General features: G+C 42.6%; 2 protein-coding genes across 7 annotated transcripts in view; one reads left to right on the forward strand and one right to left on the reverse strand.

Moving 5' to 3' along the window:
* Positions 1 to 39: 39 nt before the first annotated feature.
* On the forward strand, positions 40 to 9,461 carry nox1 (NADPH oxidase 1). Its single transcript, XM_014199854.3, has 13 exons — positions 40 to 1,697; positions 3,072 to 3,167; positions 3,447 to 3,557; positions 3,805 to 3,889; positions 4,782 to 4,927; positions 5,139 to 5,320; positions 5,756 to 5,882; positions 5,988 to 6,080; positions 6,192 to 6,433; positions 6,668 to 6,830; positions 7,037 to 7,183; positions 7,293 to 7,417; positions 7,747 to 9,461. Exons 1-13 carry the CDS (start codon positions 1,512 to 1,514, stop codon positions 7,871 to 7,873), a joined length of 1,830 nt encoding a protein of 609 aa, XP_014055329.1. The 5' UTR covers positions 40 to 1,511; the 3' UTR covers positions 7,874 to 9,461.
* Positions 8,437 to 24,994, reverse strand: part of cstf2 (cleavage stimulation factor, 3' pre-RNA, subunit 2) — a 28,837-nt gene continuing 12,279 nt past the window's right edge. For 2 of the 6 annotated variants that reach the window (XM_014199756.3, XM_014199761.3), the window contains exons 4-14: positions 24,075 to 24,211; positions 23,820 to 23,939; positions 23,484 to 23,606; positions 22,753 to 22,852; positions 22,373 to 22,435; positions 21,498 to 21,557; positions 15,809 to 15,908; positions 15,302 to 15,684; positions 14,992 to 15,116; positions 14,835 to 14,909; positions 8,437 to 9,235 (exon numbers count right to left, since the gene is read on the reverse strand). In XM_014199756.3, the coding sequence (XP_014055231.1) occupies positions 9,113 to 9,235; positions 14,835 to 14,909; positions 14,992 to 15,116; positions 15,302 to 15,684; positions 15,809 to 15,908; positions 21,498 to 21,557; positions 22,373 to 22,435; positions 22,753 to 22,852; positions 23,484 to 23,606; positions 23,820 to 23,939; positions 24,075 to 24,211 (1,409 nt within the window). In that variant the 3' untranslated portion in view covers positions 8,437 to 9,112. Of the gene's footprint in view, positions 9,236 to 14,834; positions 14,910 to 14,991; positions 15,117 to 15,301; positions 15,685 to 15,808; positions 15,909 to 21,497; positions 21,558 to 22,372; positions 22,436 to 22,752; positions 22,853 to 23,483; positions 23,607 to 23,819; positions 23,940 to 24,074; positions 24,212 to 24,875; positions 24,932 to 24,994 lie in introns of all 6 variants that reach the window. The other 4 variants (XM_082975181.1, XM_014199759.3, XM_014199758.3 and 1 more) reach the window with 4 other exon arrangements.

Raw genomic sequence — 24,994 nt, forward strand, 5'->3', positions numbered from 1 at the left:
ATCCTATATGGACTTTCCAAAAACCATGTACAGTGCATTCTGAAAGTATTCAGACCACTTGACTTTTTCCACATTGTTACGTTACAGCCTTATTCTATAATTGATTCAATTGTTTTTCCCCCCCTCAATCTGCACACAATACCCCATAATGACAAAGCAAAACAGGTTTTAGAAATGTTAGCAAATCCATAAAAAAAAAGACAAATAACATTTATGTAAGTATTCAGACCCTTTGGTTGAAGCACCTTTGGCAGCGATTACAGTCTCGAGTCTTCTTGTGTATGATGCTACAAGCTTGGCACACCTGTATTTGGGGAGTTTCTCCTGTTCTTCTCTGCAGATCCTCTCAAGCTCTGTTAGGTTGGATGGGGAGTGTCACTGCACAGCTATTTTCAGGTCTCTCCAGAGATGTTAGATCAGGTTCAAGTCTGGGCTTTGGCTGGGCCACTCCTGCGTTGTCTTGGCTGTGTACTTAGGGTTGTTGTCCTGTTGAAAGGTTAACCTTGACCCCAGTATGAGGTCCTGAGTGCTCTGCAGCAGGTTTTCATCAAGGATCTCTGTACTTTGGTCCGTTCATCTTTGCCTCAATCCTGACTAGTCTCCCAGTCCCTGCCGCGGAAAAACATCCCCACAACATGATGCTTCCACCAGGGATGGTGCCAGGTTTCCTCCAGATGTGACACTTGGCATTCAGGCCGAAGAGTTCAATCTTGGTTTCATTAGACCAGAGTCCTTTAGGGGCCTTTTGGCAAACTCCAAGCGGGCTATCGTGCATTTTATTGAGGAGTGGCTTTCGTCTGGCCACTATACCATAATTGGTGGATTGCTGCAAAGATGGTTGTCCTTCTGTTAGGTTCTCACATCTCCACAGAGGAACTCTGGAGCTCTGTCAGTGTGATCATCGGGTTCTTGGTCACCTCCCTGACCAAGACCCTTCTCCCCCGATTGCTCAGTTTGGCTGGGTGGCCAGCTCTAGGAAGAGTCTTGGTGGTTCCAAACACCTTCCATTTAAGAATGATGGAGGCCACTGTGTTCTTGGGGACCTTCGACACTGCAGGAATGTTTTGGTACCCTTCCCCAGTGTGCCTCGACACAATCCTGTCTCGGGGCTCTATGGGCAATTCCTTTGACCTCATGTTTTGGTTTTTGCTCTGACAACTGTGAGACCTTATATAGACAGGTGTGTGCCTTTCCAAATCATGAATTTACCACAGGTGGAATCCAATCAAATTGTAAAAACATCTCAAGGACAATCAATGGAAACAGGATGCACTGGAGCTCAATTTCGAATATCACAGAAAAGGGTATGAATACTTATGTAAATAAGGTATTTCTGTTTGTTTTTTTAATACATTTGCAAAACAATATAACATGTTATCGCTTTGTCAACCATAGTCGGTCAAGAGCCAACCATATTCGGTCAAAAAAAGTCTTCCTCATTCTAAAGGCGTGGGAAATGGGATTCTGACGCGCTCTTAACAAATATAAATGATTACCTCCTCCCTGAGGAAATGCAATTTTATGGTCTGTATTTCCTTGGCATGACTTTGACCACTGACCTTAAATGGGTGGGGTTTGAACAGGTGCACTGTATAAAAACGACAGGTAACGGCTTAAAGACCAGTAGTGGTGGACGGCGAAAGTCCTTCAAAATGGGCAACTGGATCATTAACCATGGACTGACATACTTCATACTGGTAAGAACATGATGTATTACCTTAATCATATTGGATCATGTAGGCTATAGTCAATGTATCATTTCAGTGAATGCGATACATGTATTTGGGCTTTTAAGGACTGCCAGACAAAGCGCATTTGCGTGATGCCCCAGATGCGTAATATCTCTCCAAATGCGCAAAATACGATAACTTGGTTAGCTTTACTGAACCCCCAAAAGGTCGTGTCTACACTTGACACTTACATGCTACTTCTGCTACCAGAATACCAAGATTGCATTGAAAAGACGGGTCTATTCGCTTCGTGATCTGATATTGTACAGATCTGGCTGACCACTTCACGAGGTGGTCAGGGATGCATTGTGTGCGGGTTTCTCATTAGTCTGAACGCAATCAGGCTACCGAAAGGGCATACATTGGGCGACGACATCACCTATTCTCCCGCATGTCTCCAGAAAACGTGTCTTTTGGACCGAGAGGCAGCTTTTTATAATAAAGTTGAAGGAAATACGTTCCTAGCGTGTGAAGGCACGTGTCTACTGGCCTCATACACGCTAGCTAATATGTTTGGTTTGGCTAGAGTTAGGCTAACCCGTTTGCAATCGCTTTAGCGTTGCTTACTGGCTAGCTACATAGGTAGCTACTGCCACCAGTTTTTGTGTTATCATATTTAGCCTATTCCACTGTTTGTAGAATGCAGTCATTTGAAAATAGCGCGGGAAAGGGGAATCCGGACACACTGTGGACAGGGTAGACACTTTTAAAATGTAGTGTCAGTGCATGACTCGTTCGGGAATTCCATGATCACCCTTACAAAAAAAGATTACAGTTTTTAAACTGCAGTCGACTGTGGTATTTTGGACGCAGTAATTGCAGTGGTCCAAGGCATTGCATCTCATTGCAAGAGGCGTCACTGCAGTCCCTGGTTCGAATCCAGGCTGCATCACATCCGGCCGTGATTGGGAGTCCCATAGGGCGGCGCACAATTAGCCCAGCGTCGTCCGGGGTAGGCCGTCATTGTAAATAATAATTTGTTCGTAACTGACTTCCCTAGTTAAATAAAGGTAAAATAAATACATTGCAGAATAACTGCATTTTGCAAAATTACTGTAGTAAAAAAAGTGTTATTTTGGACGCAGTATTTGCAACATACTGCAGTTAGACTGCACTTTAACTCCAGTTGTACTGCAGTTATACTGCACTCTGACTGCAATCTTTTTTTGTAAAGGCAGAACTATGATCAGAATACTAAAGCTGCATGAACTGTCAAGTCTAGACAATGGCAAGATATGTTATTTTGAGAGGAATGCATGTTATTTTTAAGAGTAATAAATAGAAGACTACAATATTCCCAATCCTGCTGTTTTGGTCATCTTTTCCTGGCTGGATTTACAGGTGGTCTGGATGGCCATCAACATATTCCTCTTTGTCTGGTTCTACTTCTTGTACGACTTGGGGGATCGGTTTTTCTACACGCGACACCTTTTAGGGGTGAGTCTTACCATAATATTTAGGCCTTGGGTAGTATAAACATAGTATACTGTAAATGCTCAATTAATAATGTATTCCTATGATTTTTAAATAGGACAAGTATGAAGTATCTGACTTCAAATTGGAATTGTCTGTTGAATTTGTTTCTATTTAGTTACAAAGTTTTAACTGAGTTTTACCTGTAGTTTACACCATTCCTTATGATAGGACAGATGTTACAGAGGGTATGTATAGGATAACACACTGCAGAGGTTGACATGGGTGTCTTTGGGCTTTCAGTCCGCATTGGCCTGGGCCAGAGCCCCTGCTGCCGTCCTCAACTTCAACTGCCTGCTGATCCTGCTGCCTGTGTGTCGGAACCTGCTGTCTCTTGTCCGCGGCTCCTTCGTGGTAAAACTAATCCTAAGGGTTTAGCCAAGGGGTCTTGCAATTATTGCCTAATTTGTCGTCACAGCATCTTGTGGCAAACATTCCTCTGTACATTACTGTATAGTTATATTGTCTGATGATAACTATAACAGAACGGACTTGTATTGGTTGAAGTGCTTTGCCAATATATTAAAGGTTCGTGGCTTTTAATTGACTTTCATTATCGTCTTCCTAATTTGTCTTGAACTTCCTTGTGTTGCTGTTTCAGTGCTGTGGGCGAACTATGAGGAAGCAGCTGGACAAAAATATCAGTTTCCACAAGCTGGTGGCCTACATGATTGTCCTGATGACAGGTATGCGACGCTTGCTTCCTGGTCAGATAACCAGCCGAAAAAACCCTAACCTGAAGCCTTTACTTTCTCATGCACTGATAAGTAATCTAGTCGTAAACAAAGTTCGATTTTAGGTGACAATGGTGATGAAACGTTAAAGATTTATTTGAAATTATTACCAGCATTATTTGGTCAACACAAAATATGACACTTTCTTATTGTGGTGAAGGCACAATAAGGTCAAGGGGTGAAAAAAGACCAGGAGACTGAAGCTGGAAATTGACTTACTAGGGTTGTTGGATGTGGAGATCCTGACCTCAGAGAGACTAAAGGCCTTACAAAGTATTTCTCAAGAAGAACAGAGTAAACAGATCTGACACATTCGATAGAACATTTGAACATTCATCCAGTATCTTTTGATATTGCCTGATGGACTATTCAGGCGATATTGTAGATGTCATTGAAAACCTCAGCTTCTGTTTAAATACCAGTACATGGTTCAACGTAGATTGAAATGCTTGAGGAATGGAGAACGACATTCAGACACTGCTTCTTTTATGTTATTATCCCTGTGCCGTAACAGTACATGGTTCAAAGTAGATTAAACCATTTCAACATAGATTGTGCCAATTTCCACACTTTTCAATTCTTAAATAAGAGTTTTTCTATAGAATGGAGTAGTGGTATCCAATCAAGGCAGTGACTCAGATCTAAAGTTCAACTAATTTACCTGCGCTGCCCTGAATGGATGTCAAATTTGGGGGTGGTTTATTCAGATCCCCATTAGATTTTGCCAAAGCAGCAGCTATTCTTCCTGGAGTGGAATGATCCTGTTGAACGCATAGGAATCTCCATTCTATTCCTAATGCTAAATGAAAAGTTAAACTGTCTATTTCCTCTTGTTTTGTGGCAGCGGTTCACATCATTGCCCATTTGCTGAACGTGGAGCGGTACTACAACAGCTGGCATGGAGAGTATGATGCCCTCAGCATGGCCCTGTCCAGACTGAACGACTCGGGCAACACCACCTACTTGAACCCAATCCGCTCTACAACCACTGTACGGCTTGCAAGCCATTGGAGTTTTAATCATTTGTTTAGTACTGTATTATAATTCTTTGTATGTTATTGTAATTAGGGCACCAAGTTTTTCCTAGTCAGGTCTGGTATACCAAACAAACTCCTGGCACAAGTCTTTGTAGAAGTTTTATATAGGCCTAGAGGTCATGTGAATGACTTGGGTGCATTCTGATTGGCTCCTTCTGCCTCAGACTCCGAACCTCCTGTTGTTCACCACCATCGCTGGGATCACGGGCGTAATCATCACACTGGCACTCATCCTTATGATCACCTCGTCCATGGAGTTCATCAGGCGCAGCTACTTCGAGGTCTTCTGGTTCACACACCACCTCTTCATTGTCTTTTTTGCTGGGCTGGTCATCCATGGAGCCGGGTAAGGCGCGCTCTCTCAGTCCCAGCTCCCAGTCATTTTAAAGCTACAATATCTGACCAAATTCACGTAGAAATGTCAATTATAAATCTCATTGAAAGCAAATCTAAGAAGTAGATCTGTTCTATGTGCACTATTTCTATGTTTCCTGTTTTTAAGTTTAGTTTTTGCGTCTTTTACTTTCGGTTTAGTACACCAGCTTCAAACAGCTGACAATATTTGTTGTTATGGAAAAGGTATTTCACAGAGGTTTAGATGGTGCAATGATTCTCTACACTATACTTGCTTGTTTTGTCACATAAACTAAAATTATGCTAACTACTGTATTAGGATTTTTGCAACCAGGAAATGGTGGATCGATTTCTGCATAGTGCACCTTTTAAGAGTAAATGTTTGTTTTGGATTACAAGTCAATGGTTGTGTCCTTTGTCCCTACAGACGCATAGTTCGAGGTCAAACAAACTCCAATCCACCATATAATATCACCTTCTGTAAAGATCATATAGAAGACTGGGGGAAGAAAAAAATGTGTCCCGTCCCTCAGTTTGCAGGGGGGTTCCCACAGGTAAGAGGTTCCTCAATGACATGTAATAATATCACCTACAATCAAAAATAACTTAAGAGAATCGTCTTAGATACAGTATATCCTGTGTTCCCATGTCCTTTATAGACCTGGATGTGGGTGATAGGTCCCATGGTCCTCTATGTGTGTGAGCGCTTGCTGCGCTTCATCCGCTACATTCAGGCTGTCAAATACAGAAAGGTACGTGTGCACTGCAGTAACTACTAACTATTCTGTGTAATTGACAATAATTGTATTTTCCTTTCCATGGCCAGATAATCAATATCTGTTTCTCTAACGCTCCCCTCTTAGATAGTGATTCGGCCGTCCAAAGTACTGGAACTGCAGTTGGTGAAGAATGGTTTCAAAATGGACGTGGGCCAGTACGTCTTCCTCAACTGCCCAGCCATCTCCCAGCTGGAGTGGCACCCCTTCACCATGACCTCTGCCCCCGAGGAGGACTTCTTCAGCGTGCACATTCGCTCTGTAGGTGACTGGACCCAGAAACTCATCAGCATCGTGGAGCAGCTCCCTGAGGGGGCTCAGGGACCGAAGTAAGTTATCTTTATTGAAAAGCAGACAATGGCTTATAATGTAGCAGCAAGCTCCTCATCTTTGTTGATGGGGAGGATAAGGGGCATCAATGCATGATTTCTGTGAAAGGTCCAAGTTTCATGCACAGTTTAAGTTGGAAACCATTCCTGAATGCATAGGAATTAGGTTTAGCTGGTCAAATCTTTCTGCCCTCCTATCCTGTTTGATGGCTTGACCTTTGACCTGTCCCTCAGAATGGGTGTGGATGGACCGTTTGGTACGGCCAGTGAGGATGTGTTTGACTACGAAGTCGCCATGCTGGTTGGGGCTGGAATCGGAGTCACCCCCTTCGCCTCCATCCTCAAGTCCATCTGGTACAAATTCAAGGACTCCAACCCTGAGCTACGCACCAGAAAAGTAGGGAACATATTGATACTCTCTGGCGTTCCATTGAAGCTACTAACCAGACGGCTTTAGTCCTGCAAACCACTCTAATTCCACGATGCACCTGAATGTCTCTGTGAACATTAGTATTTATCATGGACTTTTGCCAGCATAGCATGTTATAGCTTCGGTATTGAATTGTTTGAAATCACATCCTCATATTTACTTCCTGGTTGCAGATCTACTTCTATTGGCTGTGCAGGGAGACGCATGCATTCGAGTGGTTTGCAGATCTGTTGCAGGTGCTGGAGAGGGAGATGGAGGAGAGAGGCATGGGAAACTTCCTCACCTACAAACTCTACCTCACTGGATGGGATCAGAGCCATGTACGTAAGGCAGCATACATACACCCACCAACAATCTGTATTACCATATTCCACTGTGAGACATGCAGTAGTTGTGGTAGCGTCTGTTCACTATCTTTCTTCTCCATAGGCAACTCATGTGATGGTTCATGCGGATGCGGACACGGATGTGGTCACTGGTCTGAAGCAGAAAACCAACTACGGCAGGCCCAACTGGGATAAGGAGTTTGAACAAGTGTGCAAAGAGAATCCGACGTACGTTTGTTTACAACACGTCTTGAGATGACAATATTCCCTTATAAATTAGTTCTGGACAGTAGTTAAAGCTGCAATATGTAACTTTTTGGGGCGACCCTACCAAATTCACAAGTCTAAGAAGCTGTACATCTGTTCAATGGGAGCTATTTCTATGCTTCCCGTTCTTATGTGCACAAAATGAGAGAAATAAGCTTTTTAGAATTTTAGCGACCAAGAAATGGCAGAGCGATTTCTGCATCTTTAACAACAAGGGTATTACATATAGCTTGGACTGTACCCTTCATTGACTAAACTACTATATATGTCTCTCTTATCAATGTCTACAGGTCAGTGGTGGGCACGTTCTTGTGTGGCCCTGTGGTCTTAGCTACCGTCTTGTCAAAGAAATGTGTCAAATACACAGACGTCGATCCCCGAAAGACCAAATTCTACTTCAACAAGGAGAACTTCTGAGCAAAACAATGTCTAATCTGCCCCCCTACCAAAGCTGGCTCTTTGGTCTTCCAAAATGTTTGCAAAAATATGTTTTTAAAACAATTCATCTGGGAGCTTCCTGAGTGGTGCAGCAGTGCTGCCGGCTGGGATTTCCTTCCTCTAGCGACTCCTTGTGGCGGGCTGGGCGCCTGCAAGCTGACTTCGGTCGCGAGCTGGACGGTGTTTCCTCCTACACATTGGTGCGGCTGACTTCCGGGTTAAGCGAGCAGTGTGGCTTGGCAGGGTCATGTTTCGGAGGATGCATGGCTTTCAACTTCGCCTCTCCTGAGTCTGTAGGGGAGTTGCAGCGATGGGACAAGACTATAACCAATTGGATGTCAAGAAATTGAGGGGGGGAGAATATATTTTTGACAAGAATCTGAACATGACAGATCCTGACATGCTGTAGAATATCAGCCCTTAATACCTTTTTGGATTCTGCTGTTTCATAGAAAACTGACAAGCCTTGCACATAGACAAATCAGAAATCTTCACAAAATGAGGAATAAGCTTTTTGTGCATATGAAATATTTCAACGCAAACACTTTAAATATGTTTTATTCAGTGTAGAATAAGAAATCAAACTTGGCTCTTCACAGCATTTCTAGCTGAACATGACACTGAGGCTTTCAAGGAAATGATAGCAATGTTTATACAAAAGCCCTACTGTATATCCATTTCCTTGTAAACGACACGGGTGCACTGAAGTGTTAAATGAGGGCGAGGCATTGCCAGTCAAAGCCACAGGTGCACTGAAATGTTAAATGAGGGCGAGGCATTGCCAGTCAAAGCCACAGAATCTGTTCTATAGCAAATGAGTCACGTATACAAATGTACTTTCCTTGGAATTATTTTGTAAATGTGAGGACTCTTCCACCTCAACCTACTTAATTTGTATGTCCTTTTTGAGCAAATAGTTTATTTTAAATCTACAATGACACTTTAAATCCTCACCTGTACATACCAACATCCCGCTGAATAAAATACAGTACTGAAATTGTTCTCATCTATTTTTGATAGACAATATGAAAACCCATAACATCCAGCAACACTTCTGTTGAAGTGTTGCCATTTGAAGATGAACTGACATTCTTCAAATCACAAGCACTCACTTCAATCTTCCATTAAAAAAAGACAATATAATACAAAACAATCTACAAAATGTTTGAAATTAGGATGAGGTGACGTCGACATAGGGGACAAGAAATTGGTTGTTCTTTAGGGCGCCCCGGCCGTCTTCTGGATCTGCTCTTTGAGGATGAGGATGCTCTGCCTCTGCTCTGGGGGCAGCATGGCAATCTGTTCTGGGGTCAGCTGCAGCACCTGCATGATCAAGGCAGCCTGGAAAACAATAGACAAACTGGTGAACCACACTGCTCTCAGATCAGATATTGACAGGCAGTAATGTTAAAACCAAAATACCTCCAAAAGCACAGCATTTGGATACAGAAGGAAAGTCAGATCTTTCAAAATAGTTTACGCGTTCTCATTTTTCCATTGAATAACTATGTCATGTAGTGTATTCCATTGGTTGTTATTGCATTGAAATAAATGGCTTTTCATTGAGTGCTAATGCATTGGTTCTTTTGTCGCCCTGACTCGTTACTCTTCAGGTAGCCAAAGAAAGCACTGAGCCCCAAGTTGTCTCCACAAAGCCAAGTGCTTGAGATGTCATCCTCTTCTCATCCCATTCCTCAATAACTTCCTTCCCAGACCGCTGACAGGTTAGGACAGACAGACCTTTCATTTAAAAGTTGGGGTTTAAGCTTTTTATTTCACCTTTATTTAACCAGGTAGGCCAGTTGAGAACAAGTTCTCAATTACAACTGCGACCTGGCCAAGATATAGCAAAGCAGTGCAACAAAAAGAGTTAAACGTTCAGTCAATAACACAATAAAAAAAAAAATAATCTATGTACAGTGTGTGCAAATGTAGAAGAGTAGGGACGTAGGCCATAGAGGTGAAATAATTACAATTTAGCATTAACACGAGTGATAAATGTGCAGATGATGTGCAAGTAGAGATACTGGGGTGCAAAAGAGCAAGAGGGTAAGTAATAATATAGGGATGAGGTAGTTGGGTGTGCCATTTACAGATTGGCTGTGTACAGGTACAGTGATCGGTAAGCTGCTCTGACAGCTGACGCTTAAAGTTAGAGAGGGAGAGGTAAGACTCAAGCTTCAATGATTTTTGCAATTCGTTCCAGTCATTGGCAGTAGAGAACTGGAAGGAAAGGCGGCCAAAGGAGGTGTTGGCTTTGGGGATGACCAGTGAAATATACCTGCTGGAGCGTGTGCTACGGGTGGGTGTTGCTATGGTGACCAGTGAGCTGAGATAATGTGGGGCTTTACCTAGCAAAGACTTAGATGACCTGGAGCCAGTGGGTTTGGTGACGAATATGTAGTGAGGGCCAGCCAACGAGAGCATACAGGTCGCAGTGGTGGGTAGTATATGGGGCTTTGGTGACAAAACGGATGGGACTGTGATAAACTACATCCAGTTTGCTGAGTAGAGTGTTGGAAGCTATTTTGTAAATGTCACAAAAGTCAAGGATCGGTAGGATAGTCAGTTTTACAAGGGTATGTTTGGCAGCATGAGTGAAGTAGGCTTTGTTGCAAAATAGGAAGCCAATTCTAGATTTAATTTTGGATTGGAGATGCTTAATGTGAGTCTGGAAGGAGAGTTAACAGTCTAACCAGACACCTAGGTATTTGTAGTTGTCCACATATTCTAGGTCAGAATCGTCCAGAGTAGTGATGCTAGTTGGCCGGGAGGGTGCGGGCAGCAATCGGTTGAAGAGCATGCACTTAGTTTTACTAGCATTTAAAAGCTGTTGGGAGGCCACGGAAGGAGTGTTGTATGGCGTTGAAGCTCATTTGGAGGTTTGTTAGCACAGTGTCCAAAGAAGGGCCAGATGTACACAGAATGGTGTCATCTGCGTAGAAGTGGATCAGAGAATCACCAACAGCAAGAGTGACGACATTTATATATACAGAGAAGAGTCGGCCCGAGAATTGAACCCTGTGGCACCCCCATAGAGACTGCCAGAGGTCCAGACAACAGGCCCTCCGATTTGACACACTGAACTATCTGAGAAGTAGTTGGTGAACCAGGCGAGGCAGTAATTTGAGAAGCCAAGGCTATTGAGTCTGCCAATAAGAATGTGGTGATTGACAGAGTCGAAAGCCTTGGCCAGGTCGATGAAGACGGCTGCACAGTACAGTGCCTTCAGAAAGTATTCACACCCCTTGACTTTTCACATTTTGTTGTGTTACAGCCGGCATTTAAAGTTGTGATTTGTTACTGGCCTACACACAACAACCCATGATGTCAAAGTGGAATTGTGTTTCTTTTTTACAAATCAATAAAAGTGGAAAAGCTGAAATGTCTTGAGGCAATAACTATTCAAACCCTTTGTTATGGCAAGCCTAAATAAGTGCAAGAGTATAAATGTGCTTTACAAGTCACATAATAAGTTGCATGGACTCTGAATACAACAGTGTTTAAACTATTTTTGAATGACTACCTCATGTCTGTACCCCACACATAATTTTAAAGGTCCCTTCAGTCGAGCAGAACATTTCAAACAGATTCAACCACAAAGAACGGAGGTATTCCAATGCCTCGCAAAGGGCACCTATTGGTAGATGGGTTAAAAAATTTAATTTAAAAAAAGCAGACATTGAATATCCCTTTGAGCATGGTGAAGTTATTACACTTTGGATGGTGTATCAATACACCCAGTCACTGCAAAGATACAGGCGTCCTTACTAACTTAGTTGCCGGAGAGGAAGAAAACCGCTCAGGGATTTCACGAGGCCAATTGTGACTTTAAAACAGTTTCAGAGTTGAATGGCTGTGATGGCAGAAAACTGAGGATGGATCAACATTATAGTTAGTGCCTTCGGAAAGTATTCACACCCCTTGACTTTTTCCACATTGTTATGTTACAGCCTTATTCTAAAATATATTAAATTGTTTTCCCCCATAATGACAAAGCAAAAACAGGTTTAGAAATATTTGCGAATGTATTAAAAATAAACTGAAATGTCACATTTACATAAGTATTTAGACCCTTAAAAATCAGTACTTTGTTGAAGCACCTTTGGCAGCATTTACAGCATTGAGTGTTCTTGGGTATGACTCTACAAGCTTGGCACACCTGTATTTAGAAAGTTTCTCCCATTCTTCTCTGCAGATCCTCTCAAGCTCTGTCAGGTTGGATGGGGAGCGTTGCTGCACAGCTATTTTCAGGTCTCTCTAGAGATGATCGAGCGGGTTCTAGTCCGGGCTCTGGCTGGGCCACTCAAGGACAATCAGAGACTTACATTTACATTTTAGTCATTTAGCAGACGCTCTTATCCAGAGCGACTTACAATGCATACATTTCATACATTTTTTTTTTCGTGAAATAACAGGGGAAGTGGGGTTACACGTGTGAATGTGTGAAAACGCTTGACTGACTATGCTATTCTTCACTGAATGACTGATAACATGAAAGTCTAAAACATTCATGTCATTTGTTTGAAGTCAACGACCACAGTGTTGGTTCTGTCAATTGCTGCTACCTTAGGACAAAAAAATAACTGAGGTCTGATATGATGGTGTTAAAGAACTTGAGTGCTGAAGTCTCACAAATCATAGAACCCATTTAACAACCTGTGTTCATACCGCAGCAATATCCCCCACCACCAAGCAGAGAACAGGATAACACGACAACGCATTATAAAGCACAAGGCCCCACGCAGCAGCACTGGCCAGCTCGTGGTCTAGGACGGATGAGAGAAACCGTCCAGTTACATCAACAGCGATATGAACCACAGGTAAAGTATCCCAGCCGAGATACAAACCAAGGGTGAGAGAAACAGCACAGTTCCAGCAGAGATATGCACCACAGCGATACTATGCAACCCCAAACCGTGTCCGTATGAGAAGGTGCTTCCACTGTCATCAGAGCAGATCAGAGGAGTACTGCCAGCACTGCTACAGATGTGGGAGCAGCGACCACTTCCTGGCAGGTTGTCGGTTTAGAAAAACAAGGCCAACCAAAGAGGTTCCTATAAAACGAAGACAGGTTGCCCCTTCTACTGTAACTGACTTGTCCCGAAGCCAGTCCTGCGTTGTCTTGGCTGTGTGCTTAGGGTGGTTGTCCTGTTGGAAGGTGAACCTTCACCCCAGCCGGAGGTCCTGAGCACTCTGAAGCAGGTTGTCATCAAGGATCTCTGTACTTAATCTTTGCCTCGATCCTGACTAGTCTCCCTGTCCCTGCTGATGACAAACATCCCCACAACCATGCTTCACCGTAGGGAAGTGCTGCAGAGATGGTTCTCCTTCTGGAAGGTTCTCCCATCTCCACAGAGGAACTCTGTCAGAGTGACCATCGGGTTCTTGGTCACCTCCCTGACCAAGGCCCTTCTCCCCCGATTGCTCAGTTTGGACGGGTGGCCAGCTCTAGGAAGAGTCTTGGTGGTTCCAAACTTCTTCCATTTAAGAATGATGGAGGCCACTGTGTTCTTGGGGACCTTCAATGCAGCAGACATTTTTTGGTACCCTTCCCCAGATCTGTGCCTTGACACAATCCTGTCTCGGAGCTCCAGGGACAGTTCCTTCAACCTCATGTTTTGGTTTTTCCTCTGACTTGCACCGTCAACTGTGAGACCTCATATAGACAGGTGTGTGCCTTTCCAAATCATGTCCAATCAAGTTGTAGAAACATCTCAAGAATGATCAATGGAAACCAAGATGCACCTGAGCTCAATTTCAAGTCTCATAGCAAAGGGTCTGAATGGTTATTTAAATAAGGCATTGATTTAATTTGTATAAAATTGGCAGACATTTCTAAAAACCTGTTTTCACTTTGTCATTATGGGGTTGTGTGTGTAGATTTCTGAGGACTTTATCCCTTTTAGAATAAGGCTGTAACGTAACAAAATGTTGAAAAAGTAAAAGGGTCTGAATACTTTCCAAAGGTTATGTATGCCACAATACTAACCTGCTGAACTGAGTGAAAAGGAAGCAAGCCTGTACAGAATAACATTTTCCTAAACATGCATTGTTTGAACAATGCACTAAAGTAATACTGCAAAAAATGAAGCAAAGCAATTACCTTTTTGTCCTGAATACAAAGTGTTATGTTTGTGGCAAATCCAATACAACATGACCGAGTACCACTCTCCATACTTTCAAGCATAGTGGTGGCTGCATCATGTTATGGGCATGATTGTAATCGTTAAGGACTGAGGAGCTTTTTAGGATAAAAAAATAAAGACAGAATGGAGCTAAGTACAGGCAAAATTCTAGAGGAACTCCTGGTTCAGTCTGCTTTCCAACAGACACTAGGCAACAAATTTACCTTTCAGAAGGACAAAAACCTAAAGCACAGGGCCAAATCTACACTGGAGTTGCTTACCAAGAAGACCGTGAATGTTCCTGAGTGGCCGTTTTTACTTAAATCGACATGAAAAGCTATGGCAAGACCTGAAAACGGTTGTTTAGCAATGATCAACAAACAATTTGACAGAGCTTGAAGGATTTTCAAAATAATAAAATGGGCAAATGTTGCACAATCCAGGTGTGCAAAGCTCTTCGAGACACAGTTGTAATCGCTGCCAATTCTAACATGCGTTGACTCAGGGGGTTGAATACTTATGTAATCAAGACAGTGTTTATTTATTTTTTTTTATTTTTTTTACAAATGTTTAAATTTTTCTTCCACTTTGACATTAGGGTATTTTGTGCAGATCATTGACCACAATTAAATAGATTCCAATCCCACTTTAACACAAAATATGGAAAAAGTCAATAGATGTGAATACTTTCTGAAGGCACCAGATGCTCCAGTTTCTCTAGACAGCCAACACTAATCTGAGCCAATATCTTCTAGTACTAGCCAGGCATTTTAAGGTGAAACTGAAAGTTAATCGTGACATGACAAACCCACCTTCTCATGGTCCTGTGAGGTCACCTGGCTTTGCCCTGGGCTGAAGCTACCTCCGGACTGTGGTACACCAGGACCCTGAAAAAAAATGTTATTAGAACTGTTTTCATTGACAAGAAGACCTAATGTAGTGAAGACATTTGCTGTAGCTAGGCAGTACCGGTCTGGCAGTTGGAGGGGCATTAGGATTCATGGAGTGAGGGGGGGGACCCTGCATTCCTTGGGCCATGGGAACCCTCTGGCCTGACACTGGTCCACGGGTGTCCACCGCTCTGGGGTCACGACCTTTAGAAACAGCCATTCCTCACGTGATTACTCATTACAGATCTGATCTAACTAGTCTAAGCACAGGAGCTTTTACACCTGTTTTCCACACAGTTCTAAATTATGGCAATAATGCTTCTTATAAAATGTCTGCTAATAAAAAAAGAGACTAATTGGACTTGATGTTAATACTGTGATGTGGTTACCTCTTGTCTCCATGGGGGGTCCCCTGGGCTCCATCATGGGGGGTCCCCGGGGCTCTCCCATCATGCCTCTGGGTTCACCCATGGGGGGTCCCCGGGGCTCTCCCATCATGCCTCTGGGTTCACCCATGGGGGGTCCCCGGGGCTCTCCCATCATGCCTCTGGGTTCACCCATGGGGGGTCCCCGGGGCTCTCCCATCATGCCTCTGGGTTCACTCATGGGGGGTCCCCGGGGCTCTCCCATCATGCCTCTGGGTTCACCCATGGGGGATCCTCTCATGTCGTGAGGCGGCCTCATGTCCGGAGGAGGCCCGCCAACCATCTGGGTCATGTGCATGGGGGGCCCCTGTTGTGGTGGGGGGGCGCCAATGAAGCCTCCTCCACGACTGGACACAAAGAGAACACAGAATAAGCCAGTTGTTCACAGAAATTCAAAAAGGTGCTATAAGAATGCAATTGATTAACTCAATGACGGTAAAACTACACTAACAACGACGGCGCCTCTTTCACCTGGGTTCGATGACCTCTCCTGTGACTGAGAGCAGGGTTCCTCCTCGGGGGTCGTTGGGGCCGTCGCCAAGCAGGCCTCTGGGGGGGATACCACCTGGTCCTAAGGGGGGTATACATCAGTCAGCTATAGACATGTCGGGGACACACCACCTATCACAGAACACAACGTCACTCACTACACCGTAATGCATCCAAAGAACTACAGTTCTAATTCTATGGTCATGTCACTCATCAGACCATGGTGATTTAATTTCCCAATGACTCCCATAGGTCACACAGACAGACACACTAACCACAACACAGTAATGACACAGCTCACCATCACACCACAGACAGGGAGAGGACCGAGGTAAAAACAACAAGGAAGTACCAAAGCGGGAGTTTTATACAAAAGGAGCACGGCATATCTTTGAAAATGTTCTGTTTTCAAGTCGTTTGCCTACTTGCGTCTTGAACGTCTGGTATTGTTGGACCGGTCACGTCAATAGAAGAGGCATGTGTTAGTGACATGAAAAGGCCATGGGTGTTATCATGAAATTGCAAAAACAGCATTAGTCTACAAAAAATAGATTTGTGCTACAATAAATATAGTATTAATCCCATTCCTCGCCATGGAATTTAACAGGTGATTACAATTGAGGTTATTTGTTCATGCGGGCTGCCTTTGGCAATCACTCAAATCACACTTGTATCTTGGGACTATTATTCATATTTGCAGTTGCACCACACTCCTCTATGACATGATAGGGTTTTAGGGCAATGGGTATTTTTAGCCTGAAGTAAACACCCGCACTTCCTTGTATGCAATCCTGCATGACCAGTCAGATTAATAATACATTTCTAAATGACCAAAATTGATTTATTGTAACAGGACATAATTTATGCTCTCATGGTCAAGAGAGTCCATATTAACAAAGGAAACTTAAGGACTGAAGTACAGTAAGATATCAATTTTCAAAAAACTACCATAGAGGCACAAATAAGTTAGAGGAAAAACAAAAAGAAATGGAGGGACTTGATCACGAAAGAGCATGTGTAATATATTATATAAATAAAGAGAAATGGATGGAATATGGGTGGGAAAAAAAATGCACCATTTTTTTTTTTTACAATCTTCAACATAGAAATGCTACCAACAATGTTTTATTGAAACTTGTTACAAATGGAGTCGCGCATGATTCACCGAACAATATTTTGAAAAGAGTAAGTAAAGTACTTTAAGAATATGTTTTCATTTCAGTCCCCTCCATCTCCACTAACCGGAGCTAATTGTATGGATTTTTCCCCTATTAATAACGTAAAATTAACATCTGTACAGAAAGACTCATGTGAAGACCAAATTGCAGAGGAGGAACTTCTTGATGCAATTAAAGCCTTTATGTCCAGGAAAACTCCAGGGCTGGATGGCATACCAGTGGAAGTATACCAAACATTCGTATGCATGTATGTATGCATGCATGCATGTATGTATGTATGTTGCTCAAAAAAATAAATAAAATAAAGGGAACACTTAAACAACAATGTAACTCCAAGTCAATCACACTTCTGTGAAATCAAACTGTCCACTTAGGAAGCAACAGTGATTGACAATAAATTTCACATGCTGTTGTGCAAATGGAATAGACAACAGGTGGAAATTATAGGCAATAAGCAAGACACCCCCAATAAAGGAGTGGTTTTGCAAGTGCAGACCACAGACCACTTCTCAGTTCCTATGCTTCCAGGCTGATGTTTTGGTCACTTTTGAATGCTGGCGGTGCTTTCACTCTAGTGGTAGCATGAGACGGAGTCTACAACCCACACAAGTGGCTCAGGTAGTGCAGCTCATCCAGGATGGCACATCAATGCGAGCTGTGGCTAGAAGGTTTGCTGTGTCTGTCAGCGTAGTGTCCAGAGCATGGAGGCGCTACCAGGAGACAGGCCAGTACATCAGGAGACGTGGAAGAGGCCGTAGGAGGGCAACAACCCAGCAGCAGGACCGCTACCTCCGCCTTTGTGCAAGGAGGAGCAGGAGAAGCACTGCCAGAGCCCTGCAAAATGACCTCCAGCAGGCCACAAATGTGCATGTGTCTGCTCAAACGGTCAGAAACAGACTCCATGAGGGTGGTATGAGGGCTCGACGTCCACAGGTGGGGGTTGTGCTTACAGCCCAACACCGTGCAGGACATTTGGCATTTGCCAGAGAACACCAAGATTGGCAAATTCGCCACTGGCGCCCTGTGCTCTTCACAGATGAAAGCAGGTTCACACTGAGCACGTGACAGACGTGACAGAGTCTGGAGACACCGTGGAGAACGTTCTTCTGCCTGCAACATCCTCCAGCATGACTGGTTTGGCGGTGGGTCAGTCATGGTGTGGGGTTGCATTTCTTTGGGGGGCTGCACAGCCCTCCATGTGCTCGCCAGTGGTAGCCTGACTGCCATTAGGTACCGAGATGAGATCCTCAGACCCCTTGTGAGACCATATGCTGGTGCGGTTGGCCCTGGGTTCCTCCTAATGCAAGACAATGCTAGACCTCATGTGGCTGGAGTGTGTCAGCAGTTCCTGCAAGAGGAAGGCATTGATGCTATGGACTGGCCCGCCCGTTCCCCAGACCTGAATCCAATTGAGCACATCTGGGACATCATGTCTCGCTCCATCCACCAACGCCACGTTGCACCACAGACTGTCCAGGAGTTGGCGGATGCTTTAGTCCAGGTCTGGGAGGAGATCCCTCAGGAGACCATCCGCCACCTCATCAGGAGCATGCCCAGGCGTTGTAGGGAGGTCATACAGGCACGTGGAGGCCACACACACTACTGAGCCTCATTTTGACTTGTTTTAAGGACATTACATCAAAGTTGGATCAGCCTGTAGTGTGGTTTTCCACTTTAATTTTGAGTGTGACTCCAAATCCAGACCTCCATGGGTTGATAAATTGGATTTCCATTGATTATTTTTGTGTGATTTTGTTGTCAGCACATTCAACTATGTAAAGAAAAAAGTATTTAATAAGATGATTTCTTTCATTCAGATCTAGGATGTGTTGTTTAAGTGTTCCCTTTATTTTTTTGAGCAGTATATATACATATACATATACACATACATACACAGAGGACCAATATCAGCATGTTTTAAGCACTCCTATATAAACAGATTATAGGATACGCAACAAGAAGGTTGGATTTCATTATTACTGAAACAGGATCCAAGTGGGGTCTGTGTGTGTATATATAAATATAAGATCCAGTCCATAAAAAAAAAATTGGAGGCCTCTTACACTTCAGTGTTGTGATGCAAAAATTCTAGCTAAATGCTTGGAGCATAGAATACAAAAAAAAGAAGGTTTTGTCAGATATTTTTCATCCTAATCAGACAGGTTTTTTACATGGACGATACATTGGAGATAATATAAGAGAAGTACTGGAAACAATAGAAAACCTGGCCTGGTATTCATAGCGGACTTTGAAAAGGCTTTTGATAAAGTACGACTGAAGTTTATATATAAATGCCTGGAATATTTCAAATTTCTGGAGAATCTCTTATAAAAGGGGTTAAAGTTATGTATAGTAACCCTAGGTGTAAAATAGTAAATAATGGCTACATCTCAGAAAGTTTTAAACTGTCAAGAGGAGTAAAACAAGGTTGTCCATTATCCGCATATCTATTTATTATTGCCATTGAAATGTTAGCTGTTAAAATTAGAGCCAACAATAATATTAAGGGATTAGAAATCCATACGCTGATGATTCATGTTTTCTTTTAAAACCACAATTAGAATCCCTCCACAGCCTCAGAGGATCTAGATAGTTTTTCTAACCTCTGGATTAAAACCACACTATGATAAGTGCACTATATTACATATTTGACGAATAAAAAAATAAAAAAAATGCTACTTTTACATTACTATGTAGTTTACCAATAAAATGGTCTGACAGTGATGTATACATATCCTGAAAGAAAGAAATGATCTCACTCCAATAACGTTTAATAGAAAGTTGGCAAAAATAGATAAGATCTTGCTACCATTGAAAGGAAAATACCTGTCTATTTGTGGAAAATTCCCCAATTAACTCTTTAGTCATATAACAGTTTACCTAATTGCTTATGGTTTTGCCTACAGCTAGTGACATGCTTTTTAAATGATATGAACAACAAACAAAAAAAGATTCACTTTTATTTGGAATGGCAAGCCAGACAAAATTAAAAGGGCCTATTTATATAACGAATATGAATTCGGAGGGCAGAAATGAAATATTAAAGCATTAGCCCTCTCACTAAAGGCATCAGTCATACAAAAGTTATACTTAGTAATTTCATTTAAGAGAAATCCAAAATGGTTAAGTGTCTCACCCATGTTCAAGAATGGCCTTTTTCCCTTTATTCAGATTACAACTGCTCACTTTCGGTTATTTGAAAACGGTATTTGACAGTATTTTGTTTTTTAAATGATAAAATGTCTAAATTTGCTTTATAAGTAGTGCATGACCTCAGGGTGTCAACACATACATTCTAAGTGATTTCAATGGGTCTTTCTCCATTCTTATTGTTTTAGAAAATGTTCAATTTAACCCAAAATAATTGTTGCATTTTCATACATTTCATGCACACATTTGAGAATTTCCACACTGCCATGTTGGGCTGCACGATACGGGAAAACAATCTAAACCTTATTTTGAACCAAATGTTGCAATAGCGATTTGACTTATGATTTAGAGCTAAACACTTGGGTGAAATGTTGGAATCATGGAAATAGAATGACTATTCTAATTCTATAGTTAGAATATGATAGTGGGCACATTGAATAGTGTTGTTTGACATGAAAACAAATGAAAATGCCAGGGAGGAATTAGTGATAGGAACCAAAGTGTTGATAATTGTTTCCTAGGGGACCCTATAATCTTTGGCTACATTGTCTGTTCTCTCTTAGCTACTTCATGTAGCTAACCTATTCATGTATTTCTCTTTTATTTAGAAGGTACTGTTGCACAAACAGCATGCTGATTTAGGTGTACACTGTCACTGGTATTATCAGGCTGTATAACTAATTATGTTTGCTCTAACTCAGTACATTATCTAGCTACCTAGCGATTAGCGGCTAACAAGATTTAGGCCCAACTTGCAAAGAAAAACTAGCAGATGTAAGCAACACAAACTAATAGTGTAATTATAGAATGCTACTGGAAGAATATATGAAGAAGCAAAGTGAAAACAGCATTGTTGCATTGACCATGCAGACTGAATACAAGTGTCTTGCGGTCAAGGAACAACAAATGCGGGGCAGGGCTAGGTCTGTGTGGAAAGCGGCATTGAGAGAGTGAGAGGACTCAAGAAGCAAACTATAAAAATGGACGTTAAACACGGCGTATCACATTTAACAAACCAAACATTCAAATGCCGTTATAGAAGGTGAGGTAAAAACCCAAATCGGTCTACGAATCAATACCGGTATATCGTAAAATACGGTATACTGCCCAGCCCTAACATACATACTTTACCCCAAAAATATGGGGGATTGGAAATGATGCAGACAATTACATTAATAGAAGCAACAATCTATCCGCAATATTAAAGCCAATCCACCACCTGAAATTAAAATATATAAAAAAATAATGTATGCACTCATGAGCCAGCCTATAAACAGCCCTGTTGGCTTGGATGGAGTCTGGGGGAGACAGGCCAGAGCCTGGGGTTAGGGTGTAAGTGATACCTTGAGGCCGCTCGATAGCAGCTTGCCCAGACGATCCTATGGGAGAGTGCTGGAGGTTTCCTGAGCCAGCATTAAGTAAAAAAACAAAAAAACAGGAGACAACTCAGAGAGCAAAGCAGCAACACATAGGAGCGCACCCATCGCATGCCACACTGACAGAGAAGCCTACAGACTTCATAGCAGGAGCTCAGAACACACACAGAAAGCAGCACTACTGACATGGATGGCTGAAGTGGATGAGGTGGCAGAGGTGCGTTTAGTGGTTAAAATGTACATATATATATAGATATATATTGCAGATAGAAATGTACTTAAGCATCCCCCCAGAAAATAGTCTCGCTAATCTTTACATAGTTGGACAATCATCAAGCTCCTGAGTGGAGCAGCGGTCTAAGGCACTGCATCTCAGTCCTAAAGGCGTCATGGGAGACACCTTCGAATCCAGGCTGTATCACAACCGGCCGTGATTGGGAGTCCCATTGGGCGGCGCACAATTGGCCCAGCGTCGTCCGGGTTTGGCCGGTGTAGGCCGTCATTTGTAAATAGGAATTTGTTCCTAACTGATTTGCCTAGTTAAATAAAGGTTAAATAAATAAATCCAAAATAAAATCATGTCTGATCTATTAATTTAATTGAAACGCTATGATCTCAGCCACCTGAGTTGGCCCCAAGTCCTGAGGCACATAAACCACTAGTTTCCTCTGCCACCAAGTGTCAACAAAGAGTAATGACATGCACAGGAGGAAAGGAAGACATGAACAGGTAATGGGAAGACTTAACGGGTAAATACTTCAATTGAAGCCCTGGCTAGGAATGGATGGATTGTAATGACATTTAAAAAAAGTTTCATTGGAGACACAGGCATGTTAGATTACCTTGTCCCCTGTCGATAGGAACGGGACCTCCCTGAGGCATTCCTATCGGTGGCAGTATCCCACCTGGGGTGAGATGGCAAGGTGAAGCATAACAGGGGTGCTCCTTTGACTTTTGGATACCAAGAGGCTGTCTATGTGTATGGATGTATGGTGTGTGTGTGTGTGTGTGTTGGTTATTCTATCCTTGTGGAGACCTAAATTCCCCACAAGGATAGTAAAACAAGGAAAATTCTCCATTGTGGGGACATTTCCCACATCCCCATTAGGACAAAAACTATTTTAAGCTTAGGGGTTAGGTTTAGGTTTAGGAAAATGTATTTTAGGTCCCCACGAGGATAGAACATAAACATGTGTGTGTGAGACAGAAAGGGTCTCTTTACCTGGTGGTCCCACCAGTCCCTGCCCTGGCATGGGCCCAGGTCCTCCACCTACGGGAGGGGGCTGCATCATCTGGGGGGCTCCGTTCATGTGCATGCCCGGCTGACATCCACACACAACCAGACATTAGGACGGGGGAACAGCACACATCATGTAACAATTATTATAATGTACAGTACCAGTCAAAAGTTAACACCTACTCATTCCAGAGTTACTTTATTTGTACTATTTTCTACATTGTTATTCTACAGTGAAGACATCAAAACTATGAAATAACACATATGGAATCATGTAGTAACCAATAAAAAAAGTGTTAAACAAATCAAAATATATTTTATATTTGAGATTCTTCAAAGTAGCATTCCAGGTGAAGCTGATTGAGAATGCCATGAGTGTGCAAAGCTGTCATCAAGGCAAAGGGTGACTACTTTGAAGAATCTAAAATAGATTTTGATTTGTTTAACACATGATTCCATGTGTCATTTCATAGTTTTGATGTCCTCACTATTATTCCACAATGTAGAACATACTAAAAACAAAGAAAACCTCTGGAATGAGTAGTTGTGTCTAAACTTTTGACTGGTACTGTAGATCCTAGATTTAGCGTTAGAGATTGTGTAGGTTGATCTCAGATGTAGGAAACTGACAGATGGTCTTAAGTTGATCTAAATCCTAATAAATTAAACGATTAGCTATTAAACGATTAGTTATGTGTCTGCCAAAGTGGATTCACCATTGGCTGTGACTGGGAGACTGGAGCATTGGGCGGTGGTATAGGCTGGTTGGCCACTGGCACTGGTCCAGCTTGACTGTTGGGAACCAATGGCTGCACTGGGGTTTGACGGTGAAGCATTTTCTACAGCAGAGGTCAAACGAGCAGAGGAACATCCAAGTTAAATGTTGACGATTCCCTTGACAACATGTGCAACAATATCTCTGAATGAGTTAATGCTCAAGGTCTATGAAGAAAACAATCTTAACCATTATGCTCTAAAGTCAGTAAGACACCTAACCCCATATCACTGGAGTGCATTTGCACTGACCCAAGTTGCGAGTAACCAGGTCTCACCAAGGCGATCTCAGGGTCTACGATCCTCATGACCACCTGGGCCTGGAGCAAGGCAAAGGCCAGCTGGGGGTTCTGCAACAGCATGTTCCTGGCCTCCTGGGGACTGTTTTGCACACACAGCTGTAGGGGATAATTACAACACAATGGGATTCCAATGAATTTGTCTTTGGATTATCCACAAGTGACTGTCTATAAATGGATGTGATGATATACAATCTCAAAACAAGGAAACTGGAGTCGAAAGAGAGAACTCACCTTCATCTGTTTCATGAGCTCAAACATCTGCTCTGGGGGCAGACTGGCCACAGCTCTGCTTATAGACTCTGGAGCCTCATCTGGCACTATGTTGTCCCCGTAGGGAGACTCAATGATAGGGGCCCCCGTCCCCAAACCTGGGGGAGACAACAGGAGTTATGTCCGAAGAGTTATGCTGAAAACTTCACTCTACCAATTATTGAGAAGCAGCAAAACATGTCCCAACCCCTTTTCAGATGTTTGTTGTGGTGAATAGTGCACTGCACACGTTCCATTGTGGTTAATCGTGCACTGCAGTGTAGCGGGCCAATAGACCTGCGGGTTCCGACAGAGATCATAACAGTGCGGTCTGCATTTTTTATGCTGCGCTTGGGAGCGGGCAGTCAGACAGAACTTTGGGATGAAAATATTTGTTGTCGTCCCGCAGATTATTTGGAAACTGACATCTGCTTTGCATGTGTTAGCCTACCTATTGTATTAAAAGCACATATGTCACATTATTCACACACTCAGAATTCACTGTTTCAAATTAAGTAGCATACCTCTCATCTCCTAGTTGGGCGTGCTAGATCAAGTGCGCCTAGAATGTTTAGTTTCAATGAAATAGAGTAGACAGCTTATGTATGGACGGAGATTGACGTGGCAGTTAACTTTCCAAGGAAATTAAATATGATTTGACTATAGTTTCCTACAATAGCTGGGTTGCCCTCCAATTTGCGACAGATCATTATGAGAATATTTTAAAATCTGCATAAAACAATATCCACGGTTTCCCACCAGAGATGTTTCCATCAAACATACCTTTTGCGGATAAAAAGGCTGCGCATGATGACGTAGTGCACATAAAAACACTTTTGCTGTTAAAAAAAACAAAAAAACAAGTTAAATGGGTTTCCATCGCATTTTCAACTCTTTTTAAA

Source organism: Salmo salar, chromosome 05, assembly GCF_965601325.2.
Source record: "Salmo salar chromosome 05, fSalSal1, whole genome shotgun sequence".
NCBI classification, from domain to species: Eukaryota; Metazoa; Chordata; class Actinopteri; order Salmoniformes; family Salmonidae; genus Salmo; species Salmo salar.